This window comes from Natrix helvetica (assembly GCF_964273705.1).
Source record: "Natrix helvetica genome assembly, chromosome: 1".
NCBI lineage: Eukaryota > Metazoa > Chordata > Lepidosauria > Squamata > Natricidae > Natrix > Natrix helvetica.
The window spans coordinates 29,170,866-29,195,119 of NC_138548.1; the positions used below are offsets into that span (position 1 = coordinate 29,170,866).

The 24,254-nt window shown below is 40.1% G+C and overlaps 1 protein-coding gene and 1 long non-coding RNA gene across 2 annotated transcripts; one reads left to right on the top strand and one right to left on the bottom strand.

Annotated features, from left to right (window-relative positions):
• The first annotated feature begins 742 nt into the window (after nt 1-742).
• Nucleotides 743-10,108, top strand: CGRRF1 (cell growth regulator with ring finger domain 1). The gene is made up of 7 exons (XM_081940712.1): nt 743-1,002; nt 1,305-1,937; nt 2,902-3,041; nt 3,692-3,869; nt 5,236-5,383; nt 6,869-6,976; nt 8,617-10,108. Exons 2-7 carry the CDS (start codon nt 1,834-1,836, stop codon nt 8,899-8,901), a joined length of 963 nt encoding a protein of 320 aa, XP_081796838.1. The 5' UTR covers nt 743-1,002; nt 1,305-1,833; the 3' UTR covers nt 8,902-10,108.
• A 3,498-nt stretch (nt 10,109-13,606) lies between these two features.
• On the bottom strand, nt 13,607-20,746 carry LOC309386134. Its single transcript, XR_014174351.1, has 4 exons — nt 20,594-20,746; nt 17,014-17,145; nt 15,223-15,406; nt 13,607-15,009 (listed from the first exon to the last, which is right to left on the bottom strand). It is a non-coding gene; the product is annotated as an uncharacterized lncRNA (long non-coding RNA).
• Between the last annotated feature and the right edge of the window lie 3,508 nt (nt 20,747-24,254).

Genomic DNA, 24,254 nt, shown 5'->3' on the forward strand with positions numbered 1-24,254 from the left:
TTTGCATTATAATCCTGGTGGATACTGTATGAAGTTAAAACTCTCCCCTCTCCTAGAAAATGAGATATTTTAGGAAATATTAAAAAGGCAGAATATTTCCCCTAAAAAGAGAAGTAGAAACTCAGAGAGGCAGAAACTCTGCCTCCCCCTTTGTCAATGGACCATTGAAGCCTGAGCCAGAGAAACATGTTTTAGGCAGGAAACAGACTAACTCTTAATAGTTCCCCCCCACCTTTGTCAATTAAGGCCTTAGCCAACCTATTCTACATAACCAACCCATCTCATTGCACTTCATTGCACCACCCACCAAGTTTCAACCAAACTTAGCACACAATCTACAAAGCTAGCTATGACCTCTGACAGCAACCAATCAGAATGCATTTCTTACACAGGAACAGGAAACAGAGGTGGGATCCCAGAGAAGGCATAAATCCAGGGACTCTCAGCATCTCTGCCTTTTTCTACTCAGGTCATGTGATTCTGCTCAGGAGCTCAAGCCATGTGATCCTGTCCACCATTAAACCATCTTTCCAAGCAGCCTTCATATTTCCAGTGTCTTTTTCTCCACTTGGAACTGAACCCAGAAGAACATTTCTTCCAACAATACCCAATTGGGTTTTATATTATAATCAATTTGTTACTCTCAGGATGTGTGAACTTCAGGAATTCCCCAGTGGTGTGAACTTCAATTCCCAGAATCCCCCTGCTGGGTAATGGCTGGGGAATTCTGGGAGTTGAAGTCTACACATCTTAAAGTGGTCACGGCTGAAAACTACTACTCTGAAAGATACTATCCCAATCGTCTCAACAGTCTCTGGGCACTTTTGACTGGGATGTAAGCTTTGGAATGCAAGAGAAACTGGACACAGAACATCTGTCTGCTAATTACTAATCATCTTGTCAGAGGTTATGCAGGCTCCATAGCAACCTAGATCGATCACTCTTGAAAAGGTGGTTTAAATCCTAAGACTAAGTGTTCTGGTTTTAGATGTCTACTTGGATGTAAGTTATGTGAAACTGAGCTCAAGCCCAGTAATGTGTATTGAATTTTTTTGTTGGCAAAAACCACAAAATTAATGAACGGGATGCAGATGAAGGGTGTTTTTGTTAATAATTTTAATACATAATTATACAAGTTATGACAAATATTTGCAAAATGTACACAAATATTCAAAAATACAAATAGCATTAGCAGAGAAAAGCATACCGGTAACTGGGATAATTTATACATGCTTGCTTTTATTCTTATATATTTACTGTTATTTACTATGAAGAAGTAATATGTTTTTTCTACTTGTTTCAAGATCACTCCATGGTTTGGACCTCCAGAAGCTACAATTCTCACCATTAGCCTTCCTTAGTTGGAATTCAACAACTGGAAGTTGCCCATAGTTTTGAGTGATGGTTTTTATTGGGGGGGGGTGCTTCAATCTAATAGAGCCCTCTATGTACTGACTTTTTAAAAAAAACTGAGTATATGGCTGCATACTACCAAAACAACGTTTACATGTTTCAAAAAGACAAATAGTATATTGTAAATAGTGTGTTAATAATAGTACTGCTGAGTTGAAAGGGTGGTATAATATACGGGAGGACATCTGCATTAATTACAGTACAATGAAGCGAACTGGTAAGGTGCAAAGATTGCAAAAGGATCTCACCAACCCGATCTGCAATAATAAACAAGAGGAGGAACTGGCGAGGCGGGAGGTGCCGCTTCCCGATTTCTTGGCGGGCATGCGCTTAATTTGCGCATGCGCTCTTAGATGACAACAAAAGGACGGTGGGGGGTTTGGAGCGGCAGCATCGCTTCTTTCTCCTCTTCGTTACCTGATGGCTGCTGCGTTGTTGGTGACGCTGTACGAGTACTCCCCGCTCTTCTACATCGCCTTGGTGTTCGTCTGCTTCTTGGTGACCAGCGGCCTCATCATGGGCTGGTAAGTCGTGGGGAGGCAGTAGATGGTGATGGTTTGCGGCGGCGGTTTCTGGAATCGAACCGCGAAGATTGGCTGAGTCTTGATGGTGGGGGGAGTGAGAATGTGGAGTATAGCAAAAGCACTCAGACTTATATACCGCTTCATAGTGCTTTTCCAGCCCTCTCTAAGCGGTTTACAGAGTCAGCATATCAAGGTCTTCATAACCTGGGTCTTCATGCACAAAGTATGCAGAAAACGGGTAGCCTCCGCTTGCGAGAGACAAGGAATTCCCACTGTCAGATTCTCCATAGGATGTGCGTTGGTAGGATGAAGTGTATTTTTTTATAATTGTAATATAAAGGTATGTTATGTACCTATATATAATAAGTATATTATATACTTATATATAATAAGTCCAACTCATCTGGGTTGGGAATGATTCCTGGAGGGTTTAATGTAGCCCACACTGTTGAAAGCATCACCACTCTTAAAGGCTTGTAAAGGAAAGCAGTATTAGGAACTTCATGAGTTGGGTGAGAGAACCCATTTACACGGAGAGGAATTGAGCAAGATAATCGGAGAGATCCGAGAGATTTAAAGTCTGGATACCATGGAATAAAGCATGGGGCTTTGTAGACACGATATAGGGATGGGAAATGGTTTTGACAGGAGTGATGCTAAGCGGAGTTGAAAAATGGCCCTGCTTGTATATTTTTAATGGGAGAGGGCAAATAACAGTGGTTTCTGGGTTTAAAAAAAAGTGTAAGGAAAAGTTAATAGATTGACAGGGCAATTTAAAGCAAATGCAACAGAATTTGGAGGGTGTCAGCTTTGAAGAAGTTATTATTTCTTTAATAGTCAAACCTGTGCATTAATACAAATCTTTGTTTATTTCATTATGCTTTAAGTTGCACTGAAGAATAGGTTACGCTCTGTTCTTTCAGGTCTCTTGATTCTATGATTACAAACATTTTGTGCTTCTTAGGTTTGGATGGGATGTTCCTGTAATTCTGAGGAATTCAGAAGAAACTGAATCAGTTGTGAAAGTGTCTCAGAAACAGATGCGGCAAGTGAAAAATCCATTCAGTTTAGAAATCAAAAACTCAGAAACCGCTTCAGCTTCAAGTCAGTATATTGTATATAATATTTGTTGACATTTTCTGGTTTCTCTTATTCCCTCCATTTTTATTTCTATTTACAAGAAGTGGATAAAGTGCATCACTTATGTTATTATCCCTCTTTAAGCAATCAGCATGCAAATAGAAAAAATATTTTTAAGGGAAATTCTGTCCCTTATAGGTTTTGATTTGCACTATAAACTTAACTGAAATAAGAACCACTGTTTGTGGCGGAACGAAAACACTCTTTATCTGTGGATAATGGTTCTCTGTCCTTGTGGATGTGGGAGCTGAAGCACTATAAGCTCATTACAGAGAATCACCAGAAATTATGCAGTTGCTTCATTGGTTAATTTTACATGACAAGAATTAGGTCATCATATTAATAGCACAATTTGGAACTGACAGTTTTAATCTGAATATATTTATAACTTTATATGGCCTCAAAAAGATAATGGGTCAGTTTCGGAATGTTTTAGATTTTCACTGCTTGAAGAAAATCTGTTGAGCATGGAAGTTTCGTAAGACAGACTAGGCGACCATTAGATTCATTATATAGTAGCGTGGTATTAAGATAATATTTTGTTTCCATTGTTGAGTTTTGAGTAGCACAATTCTTCGTTATACATTTGTACCATTGTTTTCATTTTCCTCAAGATGGCATTACCCTGGTGTCTAATTGCCTGGAAGACTGTCTCCTTTCATGCTATTGGGGCTGCAGTGTGCAAAAGGTCCATGATGCTCTGCAGAAACATGCCTACAGCTTTCGAATAAAAACTCCCCAGTCTTTTGAGGATGCAATGGGTCATGAGTATCTCTATTGTCAACAGTATTGGTATCCTTTAGTGAAGCTTGTGTATTTTCAATTTTGCCCAAGTATACAGAGGAAAGTTTCCCCTTGTAAATATAACATGTACTAGTAAGCAAGGCTTCATTATGGTTGCAAAGACAACATAGAAAAATAAGGAGAGTGGCAATATCCCATGCCCTTGACCAGTCATTAATGTCTTTGTGCCAATTTTGATTTCAATTATGCTTAAACTTCAAACATTGCATGCATTTTAAAAGTTAACTTCATTTATTTTGAGGCAAAATTTCTGCATTTTTAAAGAAAATTATGCTAATCCAGAGAAGTTATGTAGCACATGCTGCCTTCTAAGTGATTAGTTTATTTCTGCCCTCCCAAAGTGAAATCCAGTAGTACTTGTAAGACTGGGCATGCTTTGAAAACAGTTTGGAAGAATTACATTGGAATTTAGATGATCATAGCTTTGTTTTGCTTTGCTTTGTTTTCTGACTTGTATGTAAGTTTGAAAAATGACACAATTATCATAATAGTCCCATTAAATTACTTCAGTTCATTAAAATACAGGTATATATCCTCAATTGCCACAATTGGGACCGCCAACTCCATTGCTAAGTGAGTCATCATGTGATTATTGCCTCATTTCCCTGGAGTCATTAAACAAATTATCTGTGGTTGTTAAGTGAGATTTCATGTGACTGCAACTTGCAATTTTACTGCCGGCTTCTTAACTGATTTCTGTCTGTGGGAAGCCAGCTTTGAAGTGTGTAAATAATGATGACGTGATAATAGGAATGCTGTGACAATTGTAAATGTGAAGACAATTATTTTTACAGTGCCACTGTAACTTTGAATGTTCATAAAACGGGACAGTCAGTAAGCAAGGACTACCTATGGCCATGTCTTTTTTTAAGGCTCACATTGAAGTGTCTGCTTTTACAAATAACAGAGTGGTATTGTGCTTATGTAGCTTCAAACATTCTTCTTCCAAATCATTTTCAAAGTGCTTAACTCTATTAAGTCTACCACTAGACAAGTTGGTAGAATGAATTATATGTACATGCCGGACAGGTAAATATTTCAGAATAATTTGAAAGATTAATGATGAAAGGATAATCCTTTTATTTGAACTGAAAGTTATTTATGAATGCTGCATGTTGTTTGTAGGAGCTAGTAATGCTTTTAAAACTGAACACAACCATTCAAAGGTTCAATCCTAATTTCTGTGCACCTGAATAATTAACAGGTAAATTATTCTTTTGTGTCAGGTGAAAACAGTTGAGACTGTAGAATAGTGGTTGTTATGTAGTTTGAACTTCCTCTGTAAATTTGATAGCATGATTAGCATAATAGTCTTTATTTGTGACAACAAAGACTGTTCCTTGACACAACAAAGTATAAAGAAGACAGAAGAAGAGGAAAAGCATAGTCAATTACCAGAAGAGGCAGACACCAATGATTTTGGTCTAGTGCCTAGATCTCGGTACCCACTAGTGGTACTGTTAACCCTTGCTGATGAAGACAACAGAGAAATCTACGACATTGTACGTAATCTCCATTTTTTTTAAACAGGAAGGAATTTGTATTGTCCTAGGTAAAGGTAAAGATTCTCCTGCATATGCATGCTAGTCATTTCTGGCTCTAGGGGTGGTGCTCATCTCTGTTTCTAAGCCGAAGAGCCAGCGTTGTCCGAAGGCGTCTCCGTCTAGGCTAGGGATTTGAACCACTGAACTGCCAACCTTCTGATCGACAAGCTCAGCATCTTAAACCACTGAGCCACCAAGTCCCTTATACATGTATTGTTCTATACATGTATTAAAAAATTACCATTGAATAGAATTGACTAAGATGATTGAGCTTTTTCATTTCTATTAGAGAACTTTCAGTTTTAAAATGAATTTCTTCATGTTTAAAACCATAACTGCCAGTAACTCCTGAAATTGAAAGAAGTGCAGTTGTTGAAAATTATAAAGTTCTCAACCTGTGATCCAGGAACCACTGATGGTTCTTGGAAATGGTATAGATGATTATTGATGTGGACAGTAGTAAGAATTTGAGTGGACTTAATGAAATTTTTGTCATTTTATTTTATTAAAATGTATTTTTGATGACTTATGGTCTATATGTGGTCTTCATTTTTAATAGTAATTCCTCTATATAAAAGAAATTTGGGAGTACTGACTAGATATCTTCAACTTGCTACTTCCCAAATGTGTTAGAATTTCAACTCCCATAATTCCCCAACTAGCATAGCTGAAACAGAACTTTAGAAATAATTCCAAACATAGTTCTTGAGCTCATCATATCTGATAGATTTATAAATTATACCTGTTTCAGATATAAATATTACAAAAAAACCCTCCCTATTCTTACTGCTTATAGGAAATCTTAATATTTCTGCAAGCTTTTAACTTGCATAATCAACTAATGAAGCCAAACTAATTTTCTTAGGTGATCTTAAAATAAAATATCACATGGCAGAAATCACTTATCAGTGGGAGCAGTAGTTCACTGCAATCTTGTTTGAAAACTAAATATTATTTTCACAATAAATAATTGAAATAAAGCTAACACGATGATTACCTTTTTGTTAAGGTATAGCCAATCTGAATTCAGAATAACTTCAAACTATTTCACAGCTAATGGAAGCATTTATATAAAAACAGTAATTAACATGACCACATAAATCAGTTAAATCATAGGGCATTAATAGGCAAGTATCATAGTCAAAGTAGGTGTTTGATTCACAGCTCTGAAATGATTGGAAAGATAGAATAAACATAGTAATTTTGTGCATAGCACAGGCTTCAATATATATATATGTGGGTTTGAAAGTGACTCAAGATTAACAGGTGCATTTTTAATATGTAAAGTGTACCATACTAAGCAAAACTGTTGGAGATTCAACTTAAAATGAGTTAACAATTGATATCACCTTTTAACATTTTTAGCTATGCTGTGGTCTGTTTGGGGTTTGCTTGAACTGAAAAGGGCAGTGTGCTGAAATAAATGTTTCCATTTTGTTAAAGATTTCAATGATATCGATAATACATATTCCAGATGCCAGTTACAGGCTTTCCTGCCGGATACTGTATCAGTATCTCCTTTTGGCCCAAGGTCAATTTCATGATCTAAAGGTAAGCTTTCTGATTCATTTTCTAGATCAGGATTTTATTTTATTTTTGCCAAAGGTTGCTTTCTTCAAAGAGACAAAAAAATTGAAATCCCGGAATTCAGAAGCAGAGCAAGACAAGGATTCCCACAGATAAATAGACCCTTTATAAGCCTCCATTGGAACCACCGTGAGATACCCAGGGATTTTGAACAAACGGCCATAAAATCAGAAAAAAGGACTGTGTTCTTTAAACCAGCAAATCTTATTTGATTACACACATCTGGAACTGATTTTTTAATTGGTGCAGAAGTCTTGTGTAGTGATGCGTTAAGTAAGAGCAAAGCTTTTTTATACATCAGCAAATCTATAATCTTTCGTAATTGAAGGCTATAATTGTCTGGATTCCCTGGAGCAAGTTTTTCCAGTCTGCCTCTCTAAATTTCCCCTGTGCGTTCTTCATTAGGTTTGTTGACAAACATTCTGGCTCATTTCATACATTAGGTTACATTAAACTATGGCTTACATCATTGTTGAAATCCCAGATCAAAATAAGCCAAAACCAAATATGCCGTATTACAGTTTTTCTATCCCTATTACTGCTCTCCAAAAACTAATTATTTTTATATTATCACAGTCTTGTAGAGCTCAGTCAGTGTAGTAAAACTTTATCTATTTTCCTCCCTCTAGGCTCCTCTTTCAATGGGATTAGAAAGTAAAGTTAAGCCACAGTTAGGGAAGTGCCTCTTGATTTTCTTTACACATTTATCTGAATACCAGGAATCAATGCACTTTTTCTCATGTTTCTGACAACATGGTGAAAATGGGCACTGTTCTTTCTTTTCCACTCACTTTCTAACGTTCACTGCTTTCCAATTCCTAGTTTTCTACTGTTATGCAACATGCCAATGTAATATGTGAAATGTCTTTTTCATTGTATTACTTTTCATTCTCCCCCTTCTCTGAGGCTCCCCGATTGCTGATCATAAAACTGCCATTGTAGTATTTGGTCCCTAAATTCTATTTACAGAAAAGAGGGGCCATAGGGAGCTTCAGGTATCCAGACTTTGGCCCAAAATTAAAATCATGCCTATTTTGTTCTTAAAGTAGTATTCCTCAATGTCAGCAAATTTCAACTCTGAAACTTCCAGACATCTAAAACGTGCTTGAACACTATCCTAAAGTGACATATGGGTACCTAGCGAATCCACAGACACCTTCCTTGGTGTTTGCCAAGCTTCCAATATTTAGATTTTGAGAAGAAACAAATGTCAGCATAATGTTGTTTCCAAGAAATGACTCTATGTCTGAAATAGACGCCATTTGGTTTATTAGAAAATAAAAATAAGTCTTCTGTTTTGTATAGAAATGCATCCTTTTCCCAGAAAGGGGACAAAGGTAACTGAGTATCAGGGAATATTCTGTTAAACTGCCATCTTTTAACCGCTTACCTGCCAATGCATTTAATTTGGCAAGGGGCAAGGCTTCCCTTAGAAGCCATTTTACAGGAGTGGCCCCAAAATGTTCTAAAGTTCAGCATATATCTGACAGTCCATAAAGTTGAAGATTCCTAACATGTCCTAACCGAAGGGTTTAGAGGGAGGGAGGAGACATATGTAAATGCTGGTTTCTTTCTTCTAATGTTTCCCATCTTCCCTCCACCAGCAACTGTTCATGTCTGCCAGCAACAACGCATCCTCTCTAAGTGGCTCTTTCTCCAATGAAGGGACTGAAGACCACGTCCTGCTTGAAAAGGCTGGCCTGGTGGAGACCCAATCAGAAGTACCGGAGGAGAGCAGCAAGGACTGCATTGTCTGCCAAAACCGAGCGGTCAATTGGGTGCTTCTTCCTTGCCGACACACCTGCCTATGCGATGAGTGCGTGAAGTATTTCCAACAGTGCCCCATGTGCCGGCAGTTTGTGAGGGAGTCATTTCCATTATGCAGCTAGAGAAAGTGATCCTTGCCAAAGAGGATCCTGTGTATTGTACTTATCAGGGACTGTGGCAAAGAATTGATAAACCTTTCAGCTGATGGTTTTGCAACAGTATCTTTGATCTCACGTTTCCTTCTACTTGAATGATGTTTGGTGCCTCGAAAAGCTATGAAGCAGCATTTTTATTTTCCTTAACCAGGCACTCAGAAACAGCACTGTGAAGGCCGATGACATAGGAGCCTCAATTCAGTCTTCAGGAATGGGACAAAGGGGGAAGAACTTTAGGCAACAGAAGCAATGCACTGAACAATGAAGGACATATTTACAGGGAAAAAAAACTTTTTAAGTATTTCCAGAACATATTTTAGGTATATTCCAACAATCACAGAGCATATGGAGAACAAATATCCTCATATGTAAGAGACGTTGGCAGTCTTTATTTATTTATAAAGGTATTCGAGTAAATATCACATACTGTAGCTCGGCTTTCAGCCATTAGCAATGTTGCACTTTTTAAGCTATAGTAGGGAGTGGGGAAAAGAAATGCATAAAAATTCTCTACATAGGTTCAGATGTCTTTTGGGTATTCCAGCCGTTGTCAGTTTCATGATCTTGAAATGATGCAGGCTGAAAGTTCTGGAGTCCTGACATATCTGAAATTGCCAAGCTGTGGGTGGCTGGTATATTCAGTTTTCTTGGGCTTGCAGGATCTAAGCGTTTACATTCATTTGCAGATGCAAGTATGGCACTGGGTGTGAATTGTCACTCCCAGCAAAAGGATGTCTACATGATGCATATTCAAGCAAATAGTCATTGAACCACTTGTCTTGTTCTTGGACACTAAAAATTCATTTGCCTCAGGCAAGTTTAGACATTACATGACATTGGTGATGTCATGAAAAGCTGATGTGGTCCAAACTCAGTGTAATGTAAATGAGTCTGTTGACAAGGAATAGTTCATTTGAAGATTGTTATGCCTTCGAGTGGAAGTGTTTTGTGTAGACCTTGCCTCCTGTCCAAGATGTCACTTCTTGTCAGCGTTTGGACACTTCAGTCTTGACTTATCCAAACACAATTTTAGCCCCTGTAGCAATTGTATGATTTAGTTGAAATGAGACAATGTTTGCATTCATGCATACATCATGCATAGCCATAATTTCATTGTTTTTGGTTGACAATCTAGCCAATTCTGGTTTATTAAAACAAAACATGGGTTACAATATTTTGTTTTAATGTGTGAATCTAAACTATGACTACGATTCCTACCTCAGTTAGAATTATAACCAGCTTTGTTATTCTTTAGGGTCATGTTAGTAACATAGAAGATGAAGCCCTGTTAAATGAGATAAGCTTGGCAGCCAATACATTTTACAAACAAATAAATAAACATACAAACACTAATTTCTCTGCATTCAGAGTACCAAGAGTGAATCCAGCCATTGTGGATTCACACAGCTTGGTGTGATGTAGCAAACTATCAAGTTATTGCTTATTCGATAAGCAGTAGCTTAATGTAATGGCAGCAATCACTTCAGGTGCCAGATGTTACCACCATCTTAAATTATGGCACTGCCACCTACCCCATCCCCGTACATTATGAAGTACTATACAACCATGGAATCTTATAAGATTCTTGTTATCTCAGTCAGAAGAATTTGTGAGAATATTGTATTCTCGCCTAAAATTTCAAAATATACCGATTTGAAAAAATGTTGGGATACCTCTGCTGATCTGTTGCTCAACACAATGGGATTACCTCTTTCAATCCATTCCAAAGTCTCAGCAAAAATAATTTATTATGAATTTTTAACATTTACGTGTGTGTGTGTGTGTGTGTGTGTGTGTGTGTGTGTAAGTGTAAACATAAAATAGAATGAAGAAGGGTGAATAAGGGAGGGGGGTAGAAAGAAAAGAGGAACTTGCCAATTCTTTAGCTTGTACGCCAAATCTGAAATAAATATGAGTAAAAAACCAGGCTTTCTACTGTAAATGTATCAGCTAGTTCCTTTAATATGCAAAGTACATTGTTCTCTTTATTATGTAATGATCGCTCTTGTACATAAGATTTAAAAGGATAATTTCAATCACAAAGCCAGTAAACTGACCAGACATTTAGCCACTGCACACCGTACAATTACTCTGAACAGTTTACAGTAGTGTGATATCAAGCATAAGGAATCTGTTTTGTTTTTCTACTAGAAATCCTGGAACTCAGTGTAATATCATCGGACAGGAAGAGACTTCCATTTCTGGAAAAGGGAAGCTTGAAGTATATGCTCAGTCAGAAATTTATTTCCTTATAAAAGACGAGAAAGCCTTTCTGTGATTATTTCAGAACCATTAGAATTTTCTGGTCTGTATATCGTAGAGAAACGTATCAATAGATGCCAATATTCTTCTGCCTGCCAGCCACACAGACAATATTGAATTGGCTGGACCAATAATCCTAAGTGGTAGAAGGCAGTTTCTAATCTTAGTAATCTTAATTAAGATGTTTGTCAGTGTGGACACTTTTGGGGGAAGAGATCAGCCCCAGATACTATTCCAGATCAGTAGATCTGAGGGAGATGTTAGGAGAAGACTGCAAAGAGAGGACCTATTGCATAGAATATTGGTCCTATCTTAGTGGAAGTGGCCTTTTGATCTGAAGAGTTCTGTTCTTCATTTAGTTCACATGACAGGCTGAGGGAGAAACAGGATAGCAAAAATGCAGGGACGTGCGGTCAGGGGAGGCAGAGCCTCACCTCTCATCATGAAATAATAATATATAATAATAATATCCACGAGGGAGTTTCATATATATAAGAGGAAGAGGAGGGAGGAGGAGGAGGAGCGCGTGCGGGGTGGTGCCAGCTGGGAAACCGGCGGAGGCAGGAGGGTTCTTGGAAGCGCCAATAACCTTCCTGCCTCCGCTGTACTTTGCGCGCTCCTCGCGACTGCAATAGACGTCCAGAAGTGGCAGGGGCTTGATGACATCGCCGCAGCTGCCATGCGCGGACGGACGGAGGTAGCCAGAGTGGCGCCAAGGCAGTCCAGCGGACGAGCGACCAAGAATCAGGCTGCCTGATCCTCCATTGCTCGCTCGTTCTTTCGTCCGCCCAGACCCCTCGGCACCACTCTGGTTACCTCCGTCCGGCCGCGCCCAGCAGCGACGTCGGCAACATCATCAAGATGAAGTGGCTTGGAGGCGAAGTGCTTTTCTGTGCGTCTGGCATTTAGGTAGATAGCCGGATGTCCTAAACGCCAGATGCACAGAAAAGCAGCTGCTGTTGGGGATCGCGGAGCGCGAGCCGGCAGAGCGCGCTCGGGAAGGCGGGAATGGGATCACGTGTGCTGGAGGCTGAGGCAGCCTCAGTCTCCAGCACACATGGTCCCATTCCCCGCCTTCCTGATGACGTCACTAGCCTCACCAGCCATAAACCTCACCGCACGTCACTGCAAAAATGTAGTGTCTCTTGCCAATGTTTTACCTAACGTTTGAGACATTCTGACTTCATACAGTTAGACATTTAATTAAATGTCTAAATTTGAATAATAAATCATATTATGATTTTTAAAATATTGCTGTATACCTATCATCCATAGTCAATTCTTATGAGACCGGTGGCCATATAAACATAAATAACAAAATTCAGTATCTCGATTCACACAACATGCTAAGCCATAAAAACCACACCAGGTTAATATTTACCAATCTATAAAACATATCTGTTGTGCCACTTTAATTCTAAAATAGGTATGATTTTAGCTCTCTTTGATCATTATAGGCCTCAGGTGGTCCAAGATTCCATTTGTGGCTTCAGAAACACCCCAAGATCATACCTATCATTTTCAGTGACCAAATAGATTACTTAAACTCAGCTTCAGGGGTTTCTGAGGAAGGGACTAAGACTTCTAGAGGGACTTCTGAGGTAAATGTTGCCATCTGTCACCTAAAAGGCCTCATTTAAAAAAAATGAATGAATGAAAACTAGGACCATCACCACCTCTTTGACCGGCTAGCAAGTTGGAAAGCTAAGCTGCCTGCAAGTTAGAAAAACTTGCTCACCCCTTATTTTCCCCAGGAATTTCAGTCCCCCACCACCACTGCAATAACAAAGCTATTAAGTAAGTCGGACTAAGAGCAGTTGACCCCTTATTCACCCAGTAAGTTTCCATGGCTGAGGCTGGAATGGCACCTGGGTCTCCTTAGCCCATTGCACCAGGATTCTTGTTATCATCCATGGCAAAATATAAAATACCATATGCATACTTCCTTGACAAATGAAGATGAATATAAGTGTCCTAGGATAATGTTGCAGGAGCCAATCTGGGCTGGTCACCGGGACCAGAGATTTTGTCTTCCGAGATTTCAGACTCCAGCTGGAGCTCATCCTCAGGGAACTCCTCTGTGTGAGGATGAGGATGGGCTTCAGCATGAGTCCGAAAGCTTGGAAGGCAAAGCCGCTGGCCCCAGTGACCAACCCAGATTGGATCCTGCAATACTTCCTTGAGCCTAGATATCAATGTTCACTCCGATATGCTCCAGAAGTAGCAAAAGGCAAAGAAGTTTGAAAAACAAAATTAACTAATGGCAAAGGACTATCATTTGCAGATTGTTAATTGTATCTACTGCCTTGTTTATGGGCAGAAGTTCCATTGTTCATTCTATCTCCAGGGCCTATAGCTGATCAAGCCATGTAAACAGTCCCCATCCCCCCCATCAGTGATGCCACCAGCTGATTTGTCATCCCTCACCTCCATCGTCTGTTGTTTTGTCAGCCTCTCGGGGCTGTCAGAGTCTTGATTAAGAAAATCTGAGGCTCCTTGAAATGTGATACCAGAGACAGAGCTGTAACTCCTAACAGATGGCTTCTGTTCTGTTGGCGGGATGTATTTCATGTTTGCTTAATTAGTCGCATGTCATATTGAAAGCTGAAACGTGTTTGCATGCCAGGCACAAGCACAGAAGAGAAAGACTGGCCTCCACCTTTATGTATAGCCGCCTTCAGCTGGGTGCCCTCCAGAGATACTTTGTAGAATCAAAGCAGTGGAATGAACTTTAGAGGTTATCTCATCCAATGTCCTACTCAGTGCAGGATTCACTAGAAAACCCTCAACATCCAGCCTCTGAAGACCTCCCGTGAAGAAGAATCTATCACATCTAGCAAGTTGTTCCACTGGCTGCCAAATTGTATATGGGAACAGATATTAAAATCCCAAAACATTTGGAAGATGCTCAGTTGATGATGTCTGGGTTCAGAAACCATATTAAGCTATGACTTTTAACTCTTGACTTTAAAAAAAATGATGCTCCAGTTCATGCATAACTCTCAGCCATAAATCCTGGTTTACAGCCATAATGGCTGAGGTCAAACATTATCACACCAAGCCAGAACAAAGTACAGCAATTTCAGACCTAGGGTAATCTATCAACCCAACCATATATCTATGATGCACCAAGCAAAAATCTTATCTGGAGAAGTATTGTTCTATATTCTTAGTATTTAGTATTTAGCAGGAAAAAAAGGCCAAACTTCTTTAGACAAAAAACCATCAGTCCTTCCCACTTAGTTAGTTAACTAGAACTCTCAAAATTCCTCAATTCTGCAGGTGAAAGAGCGCATCACTCAGTGTTAGAACATATATTTTGCAGGCATAAAGTTATTTCTAGCTTTTCCATTTTAAAAATGTATTTGGCTGATTGTGGAATTTATAACCATGGCATGCCAGTCTGTAACATTTTACAATCAGATATTAAACACTATTGAATAAAAGCACTAAATAAAGCAAATCAATAATGCATAAACAACCCTCTCCAAAGTCCTCAAGCTGTAGTGGTAAAATGCAAAACAAAAAACCTGGACGGGAATGCTTGTTTATAAAAAGAGGTCCTTGATTTCTCTTAAGGTCAGCATATAAAGGCAAAGGCCACTTCTCAGTTGCAGCAAGGTCTTGGCCTACTTGTTTCTGCCTGTAATAAGGTCCTTTTAGTAATGCCGGTAATAAGCCCATAGATGACAAACACCACTTTCAGCTAGTAAGGTGGTAGGTAAGTTGTTCTTTAGGTAAGCAGGACTCAAGACATAAGAAGATTTGTTTGCTAAAATCCGTACAAGAAGCTAGTGCAAGCACCACATGTTCCTAGAGGGACACACAACAAAAGATTGGTTGCTGCATTTTGGACCCATCAAAGACACAATTCCCTTCAAAGATTCCTGCACATAAAACGCATTCCGGTGATCTATTTGAGAGGTGGCTAGCTTATGGCTCACGAAGCCTAGGTCAACATTGCCCTTAGAAGGGCAGAGGTTAGTAAGTGAAGCACGCCTAAGCGGGATTAAGCACATCTCTTACCACTTTGCTCACATCCAGAGTATAAGCCCTCTCCTTCAGGGGGAATGTAACTCATTCCAAGGTTGGTAACATCCCTTCCAAAGAATAAAATTATCGCCAAACCTCAGATTGTAGCTTCAGCTTTAATCCCTCATCCAGGCTGCATTCCAGTCCAAGCAGGAAGTAACCATAAATGCGCACACACCTAAAAAAGAAATCTGAATCAGTCACATAAAAATGGCACCCATGATTTTTATAGTGTTAGAATTACTTTTGTGTATTTGCTGCTTAATTGTTGTACACCACCTAGAATTACTTCCTGTGAGATGGGTGGCCATATAAATTTGATCAATCAATCCTTCCATCATTACTGTCTCTTCCTTTCATTTCCAGCTATCTCACCTACCTTCCAGCTGTAGTTCTGTTTCCATCACTAACCACTATTATCATTCTCTCACAGTTCCTGAAGTTGAGTTTCTTATTATCCAATTCTTGGTCAATTTATGCCCAATTCATTTATTTCTCACTAATCCAATTCTCATAAATCTAAAGTAGAAGAGAATATCTGTAGCTCAGGGTTGAACTGTGGGAGTGCGTGGTGCTCTCTGAGCGTGGTTGTTTGGTTGCAGACATTTCATTACCCATCTAGGTAACATCATCATCAACCTTCCATTGATATTAAGGCAGTATTCCTATTGTAAGCTTTCAGACTCCGTGTTAGATCTTAACATCTGCCTATCATAATTGTATCAACATCCAGAGTTTTCACAAGTACTTGATCTACATTATTTGATGTGGAAAAAAATTAAACCTATTTTTTAAAGGTTGAGCAATGTATTTAAAAACACAAAAAGCTTTGATGCATGGAAAAAACTTGTTTTTAATCAAAAGTTGGAAATAAAATTGGAAAAATATTGGGCAATACAGTAGGCAATAAAAGAAGTGCAACTGCCATGCACCTTTAACCTCCCAGTTTTTTAAAACAATTGTCTGAAAAGTAAATATTATACAAGTTTCAAATTGTCAAACCTGCCTGGAGTAAAAAAAAATGTTGTATGGGAAAAATTGACACTGGAAAATTTCCCAAAGCATTTTTAGTTTGGCTATTTTTTCCCATATCTCTGCGTAAAAATATAGGGCAATGATGGCTAACCTTTTTGTCATCATGTGCCAAAAGCGATTGCACGTGCGTGCGCATGCAATAGCGCACCCATGCACCCACACCGATAATGGAATGTGCATGCGACACCCCACCCCACATGCGTGCCCCACCCCCTGCACATGCGCGCATGAACCCCATAATCCCTACGGATGTGCACACAATCCCCTGCATTCCCCCACCCCCCACGCATGCACACATGACCCCCCGCACTCCATTTGGGGCCTAGTAGTCCTCCCTGCAGCCTCCTGGGGGCAAAAACGGACTGCGGGTGTGTGCATTGCACCCCCTTGCACATCCCCTAGCCCCAGTGTGCGATCCCACGCATTCACACATAACCCCCCACCCCCATGTAAGCATGTGTGTTTCCCACATGCGCCCCGCCCCGCGCATGTGTAGCACAGATCTGAAAATCAGCTGGCCGGCGGGAGGCGCATGCACGGTGCTGGCCGGCGGGAGGCGCATGCGCGGTGCTGGCCGGCGGGAGGCGCATGCGCGGTGCTGGCCGGCGGGAGGCGCATGCGCGGTGCTGGCCGGCGGGAGGCGCATGCGCGGTGCAGCTGAGCTGTGGTGATGACTCGCATGTTGGAAGAGAGGGCTCTGTGTGCCACCTGTGACATGCGTGCCATAGGTTTGCCCATAGGGCTACTTACCAAGGCTCTTTGCTGCCCTGTATTAGTTATCCAGACATCTGTAGTGCAGATATGGCATGCCTAACCTTGGTTTGGGAGAGCAAGGCCATTTACACAGCTAATAATAGATTGATGACTGGTTCCACTGTCAGGCTAGAACCAAGGAAATATAAATTCAACCTTTTCTCCACCATATTTGCTGGCTCATTCACCCATTATATTTATCTGTAATCTAACTGTTTGGCTTTCATTCTTGCCTTGTATGAAGTCAACCATTATAGTTAGTAAACCACCTTTTAGTATGAAATATGTACCCAGCAATCTGTGATATGTTCCAGACACCTTGGAGTAATCTAATGTGCATACTGTGTTATAATTAACTTGGTCCCCCACCTTCAATTACCTCAGATACAAATTCTCTGCTATGTTTATCTAATCAGGACCACTAGATGGCGCATCCTTATTATGGTACTTTGGGTGATAATAGCCTGTACAGCTGTCAATAGTTATCTGGCACAGATTTCAGCATAATTGCTCTAAAGTGGCTCTTCAATCAGGTGCAACTTACTGCAATCCTGAGTAGCATAACAACTGTAGGGGCAGGCCAAAGTGAAATCATCTTCTTGCCCCATACTAGACTTTTTTCAACACCTACCTAACTTCCTAGATTGTGGGGAAATTGTTTTGATAGGTTATGATTTGCTTAACCATGTTTTATTGGATAAGTTGTAATAGTTAGGTTGATGCAACAGTTACTTAATTCATTTCTGCTATTTCTACTTTGCCCAGGTCAAAACTGACTCCTAGCAGTTTATATATATTAAAAAAAAAACGAATGCAGGAGACATTCAACCACATAAATAGACCATAGCATGCTAAGCTATGCTATGCTTAATTATAAGAATAATTAAAGTCTCTTAGACAATAAACACAAGTTTCCAGAGATCCAAGGTGGTAGAATTTTCAAGTTCAGAAGATCCAGTAAAACTGAAGTTTAAAAAAATACCAGGCACATGCTTGTGAAATCATGGTTCACCAAAAATTTGCAGCAGTTAGCAAATGTGAGGAAATCGACAAGGGGTGGTGGGGGAGTAACCAAAGCAGCAGCTGTATCCTATGGAGAACAGGGGCCATTTCTCCTCACTCTCCCTCCCCCCCCATATTTAGGAGGCTTCAGCTTGTTCTGAACAGGATAAAATTATGTCCTCTTGCTTTTTGCCAATGTGCACAGATAGGATCAGAAATGGGATCCCCAACCCCTGTTTCATAGACCAGCACTGGTCCACAGCATGCCAGCAACACAAACAAGCGAAGCCGCATCTGTGGGATGCAGGCAGCATGCAAAACCACACCTCCTCTCATCCGTGGAAAAAACTTTCTTCGTGGAACCAGTCCCTGATGCCCAAAAGGTTGGGGGCTACTGGATAAGAACCCTCATCTCTTCAGCCCAGAGGGTCCCCAAATTCAGTGATGTACAATTAAAAAAACTAATTTAACAGAAGTCTACCTTGTCCTCTCCACTGCTACCATCATCTTTTCTGGAAAGAATTAAAATTCTGGGCGGTGTCTTTCGTCTATAACAGGGGTGTTAAATGCACATCGCCACGGCGGCATCATGTGACATATCAGGATTTTTTTCCCCCTTCACTAAACGGGGCATGGCCAGCGCATGACGCCTCCAGCCCACAGGCCAGGAGTTTGACAGCCCTATTCTATAACACACATCAAATTCTTTAAAAACTAATGTTTTAACTTTTCTAAGGTTCATTTACAAAGACAAAAGGTTTGTTGGAAAGAAAAGTGGATCAGGACCAGTGGTGGGATTCTAATTTTTTTACTACCGGATTTGTGGGTGTGGCTTGGTGGGCGTGGTTTGGTGGAAATGGCAGGGGAAGGATACTGTGAAATCTCCATTCCCTCCTGATCAGCTGGGACTCAGGAGGCAGAGAATAGATGGGGGCTGGGCCAGTCAGAGTGGCATTTACCGGTTCTCCGAACTACTCAAAATTTCCACTACCGGTTCTCCAGAACTGGTGAGAACCTGCTGAATACCTCCACTGATCAGGACAGATATGAGGCAACATCAGAAAAGTGCATGGAGTTCCACAAGATAGATCTCATCTAGATATCTATCAGGCTTCTGCCTCCAAGATGTAAGTCCCAGACACTAAGTCCCAGATTTGCTAGCTACCATAGCTATGGACCTCTGCATCCTGCAGTCCTAATTCGGTTTTTCAACTGTTCCTTCTAAATCAGGGGGCTGGTAAGAAAGAACGTAGCAAGCAAACCAGACATTTGGACATGTGAAAGCAAACATTTTAAGCGACAGCACACTTCAGTTCCAGTAAGGGAAATATTTTGTAGCAATTAAATAAGATCTTGAGGAAGTCTGAAAGATTACCAATGTATTCTCACCTAACTTCAGCAGATAGTATTTGTCAGCTGAAGAGAAGGGAAAAAGCAGACAATGACAATATCTCTGGAATCTGCCTTATTCAGGGAATTAAGATCACTTCTGCCACTAAAGGCCAGGACTCTCTGTCCAGGAGGATGGAGAACTCTGGAAGTATACTGGCCCAAGAAACTGCAGGAAAGATATCAGTGTTCTGATGAGTGAATGAGGTGATAAAAACATTTAAGGTTCTTTTGTTTGTGATTATCAGCCAAAATCCAAAGGTATGCAGAATTCTTTTCCTGTTATCCGTTGGGACTAGATCAATCACAGCAAAGAACAGTCCTGATTAAGGACAAGGTCAGAGAAGAGGAGTGGGTTGAGCCTTGCATTTGTCTTTTGCAACTCTTATTCGTTTCAATTGTTTTGAACATGTGGAACTGAACACAGTGGCTGTAGGAAAAACACCAAGAATAAAGAACCCACTCAAACCATTTCCCTTCCATGGATTTCCTACTGCAGCAAAATTAGCTAAATGGGGGGGAAAGTCTTTGTAAGATGGCTTGCATATCTCCTTAAAAGTTACAAATTGCATTGCCTCTACCTGGAGAAGATCCTTCGTTAAGCAAACTGTGTGTTTTCTCCATGCTGATTTACTCAGAAAGCAGCCCCTCAATTCAGAAAGCACCACTTTGTTCTGGGAGGCTTATTTTAATGCAGACTCAGTCAGAACTTCCAGAACTTCTTAACAGTGAGGACAATTAACCAGTGGAACAGCTTGCTCCAGAAGTTGTCGGGACTTCATCACTGGAGGTTTTTAAGAAAAGACTGGGCAGCAACCTATCTGAAATCGTATTGGGTCTCCTGCTTGAGCAGGGGGTTGGACTAGAAGACTTCCAAGGTTCCTACTAGCTCTATTTTGATTGAATGTCTATCCAGGTTTCTGTAGCCCAGAAACCTGTTTGGCAATTTCAAAATCAAAGCATCTGGGTTACAATTCAATGTATAGACTTGCACATTGGTTGGGAAAATATCTTAAGTACCTAATTTTCTGAACTTGCTAAATTTTAAGCTATGGTTTATAAACCATAATAAACAAACTCAACCATAAATCAGAAAAGTATAAACCAAGCTCTGTTATGGCTCAGTTTAAGCCATGAAGCAGCTGACTGCCTTATATTTAGATTATAGTAGAATGCTCCAACATACCCATCCTTTGAATAGAGGTAAAAGGTAAATTTCCTTCATGTCAACCTTGACCATGGACACACATACATATAGTTTTCTCGGCAGCAGTATGAAAATAGATTGCTGTTGCCTTCTTTCAGGATTTTTTTTTTACTTTGCAGCCTAACATAAACTCCTGCTGTCCCCTGGAGGAACCTATCCAAGTTCTAGTAAGGCCCAGACCTGCTTAACTCCCAAGCGTAGATAAGGTCAACCAGGTGCTGCCCCCTGCTGAGATTTTGAATCCACTCCTATACTTGAGTTATTTTTGAAATTAAAACCTTTGGGGCTTATGGAAATGCTAAAGCAGCCACCTAATTTCACATATTCTGGATTTTGTTTTGAGACATTAAGAACAAAATGAGATCTGCTAATAATAGCATTAGTGAATCAGATCATTTGTCATGGAGATTTCTGAAAGATTTCTAAATGAAAGATGGATGCCAGAAAGAAATTATCCAGCCAGGAAAATCCCAGCTTTTTCTGTATACAGCTTTAATCCATGAAGCTCATGGCAAAAAAATTTACTCTTTCATATAAATATTTTAAGACAAGAGAGCCAGTTTGGTCTACTAGTGAAGGCAATGAGTTAGAAACCAAGAGACAGTGAGTTCTAATCCCGCCTTAAAGATGAAGGCCACGTGGATAACGTTTGGGCCAGTCACTCTCTCTCAGTCCACAGCATCAGGCTTGGGCCAAAGCTGATTAGTCAATCTTATCACAACCAAGGGATCAACACTTAGTTGATCAAAAATATTGGATCAAGTACTTGCAGAAAATTCTAGGAGAAAAAAAAATCGACAAGACAATCTCCTAACAAAATGGTCGTTCTTCCTGACCATTGGTAAATAACATTTAATAACAAATTTTAAAATAAGACACACAGAGGCCAAATGTCATGTTTTGCACATACTAGTGGCTATCTTGGAAAATGGGAATGTAACAATTATTCTATTTTTGTTTAAACCCACCTATTTGTGCAAGACGTTGAGGGACAGATAGGCTTACAACTACAATGGTTGAAAGGAAAATATCGCCAAAATGTTATCTGTTAAAATCGGCCTTAATGACTTGACTCTAAAACTACCTCTCCCTACTGATCCTTCCAAGTACCCAGAGAAAACAGTCCAAAAATAATCTAACAGCGAACTATTGCTGCTGCTGCTGCTGTGCAAATCTGTGTCCAGCGGTAACCCAAGGTCAAATGCCAGCATGGAATCACATGCCATCAACACAGCCAAGCCCTTTTGCACAAGATCTCAGCCTTCGGAGCAAGGTGACTACAGCTCTAGACGGCAATCCCTCTTGAGGTACAGGGGTTAGGTACACGTCAGAAGTCAGCATCTTGGCTAGCAGTGCTCACGGGAAAGGGAGAACGTAAATGGTTTCTACCTGGTAGAGTTTTTACTCAGGAACTTTGCTACAGCTTTCTTTTGGAGCTACTGTCACTATAGGGCTTAGAAAATGAAGACGAGAGAAAGAAATAAGAATGCATTCATTTGGCAGAAAGATAGGTCAAGGCTGTTTCATACTACACTTTATAAGCAAATTCTTCTCCTACTAGGAATGCTGTATTCTTGGCCCTTTGCCAATCTCTAGCAGCCTTCCCCAAATGAGTAGCTATAATGCCTGAATCCCAGTGGTAAATGGAAACACCAGGAGTTTTTTGTCTTAACTTATCTGGAACGCGGGCTTTTTTTTTTCTGCTGAAGGCCAAACTATCTGCAATACTCTCTTGGCTGCAAAGATTGCCGTGGGAGCAAGGGGAAGGGAGTGATGTCACATGCATTGAAAACTTAGTTGTGGTTTGTAACCAATGCTTATGGCTTAGCTTGATAGTTGAATCCCAGACAATTGCGAATTATTTCAGAAGCCCTAATGAAGCAGAACCTGGTTTAGTATAATGTATGAATCCAAATAAACCTGTTTATTTTCCAAGCATTAGATATCCATGATCAGGATAAAAAAATTTACATGCAAAGACAAGAGGATTAAACCACTAGTGAGTCTGGTAATTCCCTTCCCTACTTTGATCCTTACAACCTGGATCAAAGAACCTTGGTTCATATATCACCTATTGTTATCATCTAGCCAAGAAGTCTCTATTCCAATTATCTGCAGTTGTCTAAGATTTCAGTCAAAGGAACTGAATTAGAACAGAGGTAGAAAGCACCTTGGAGGTCTTCTAGTCCAATCCCCTATTCAAGCAAGAGCCCCTGTACCATTTGAGACAAGTAGCTGTCAATCTCTTAAAAACCTACAGTGATGAAACAACCACAACTTTTGATGGCAAGCTGTTCCACTGGTTAGTTGTTCTCCCTGTTAAGAAGTTTCTCCTTAATTCCAGGTTGTTTCTCTCCTTGATTAATTCCCATCCATTGTTTCTTGCCTTGTCTTCTGTTGCTTTGAAAAATTAGTTGACAACCCTCCAACCCCCTCTTCTTTATGGCAGCCTCACGTTGCTTATCCTTTGCTATCTGGAGAAGAGACCAGAACTGAATGCTTGGGCTTTATCATTGAACCGTATTCCTTTTCCCACTTAATTAATTCAATGAAAGAAAACTAACTAGCAACTCTACTCAGAGCTGCAAAACAATTTTCATTAGGAACCAAGCAAGAAGTCTTGTCCATAGTCCCCACCATATGGAATTGCCAAGATCAAAATGATCAGTTCTGATTTATCGCAATATTCTGGAATCTTAGAAAAAACCCTTTAAAGAGAAGTTCCAGGGATTAAATACATTTGTATGCAAAGCATGCACTCTAGCAGTGAACTCTTGTTTCCTAGGAATGCATAGGTGTGGTTTAGTTTTCCATTCTCTTCATAGGCTAGTCTGACTCAATGAAACAAGCCAAGGTCAATCCGAGAACTCCTTACAAAATGCATTCCTAAAAATCCTGCAGAAATCATTGCAGTGGAATGTTGAGGAGGCTCTCTCACTAGCACCCACTTCTTCCATCGTCTGCATTAATCCATAACAGAAAACTGAAGCAGGAACTCCTAGGACCTGTGGGAAAATGTGGATAACCTTTCCATCTGCTGGTGGTTCTTTTCTGTTTTATTGAGAACTTTGGTTTTTAGATTGGTGAAACATACACTAGAGTTTTCAAAATAATCGTTTTCAGGAAGTCCTAAAAATATAGTTGGGAGTTTTTAACTTTGATGTTTAGAAAAGAAGTTGGGGGAAATGGAAAGTTAGACAGTTATGAAATCAGAAGTATTGCCTCAATTTTCAAATATGCTTTTGAGTATCAGATGATGGCAAATCTAGACAGCATACTAAAAAACAGAGACATCACCCTGCCAACAAAAGTGTTTATAGTCAAGGCTGTGGTTTTTCCAGTTGCAATGTATGGCTGTGGACATTGGACCATAAGAAAGGCTGAGCGCCAAAGAATTGAGGCCTTTGAACTATAGTCCTGGAGAAGACTCCTGCGAGTCCCTTGGACTGCAAGGCGATCAAACCGGTCAGTCCTAGAGGAGATCAACCCTGAATGCTCTTTAGAAGGCCAGATCCTGAAGATGAAACTCAAATACTTTGGCCACCTAATGAGAAGAAAGGACTCACTGGAGAAGAGCCTAATGCTGGGAAAGATTGAGGGCAAAAGAAGAAGGGGACAACAGAGAATGTGGTGGCTGGAT

Excerpts from the sequence above, each read along its gene's own strand:
- CGRRF1 (XM_081940712.1), top strand. The coding sequence starts at position 1,834 with ATGGCTGCTGCGTTGTTGGTGACGCTGTACGAGTACTCCCCGCTCTTC. Across the intron at positions 5,384-6,868 it reads ACAGAGAAATCTACGACATT|ATTTCAATGATATCGATAAT; the intron begins GTACGTAATCTC and ends ATTTTGTTAAAG. Across the intron at positions 6,977-8,616 it reads GTCAATTTCATGATCTAAAG|CAACTGTTCATGTCTGCCAG; the intron begins GTAAGCTTTCTG and ends TCCCTCCACCAG.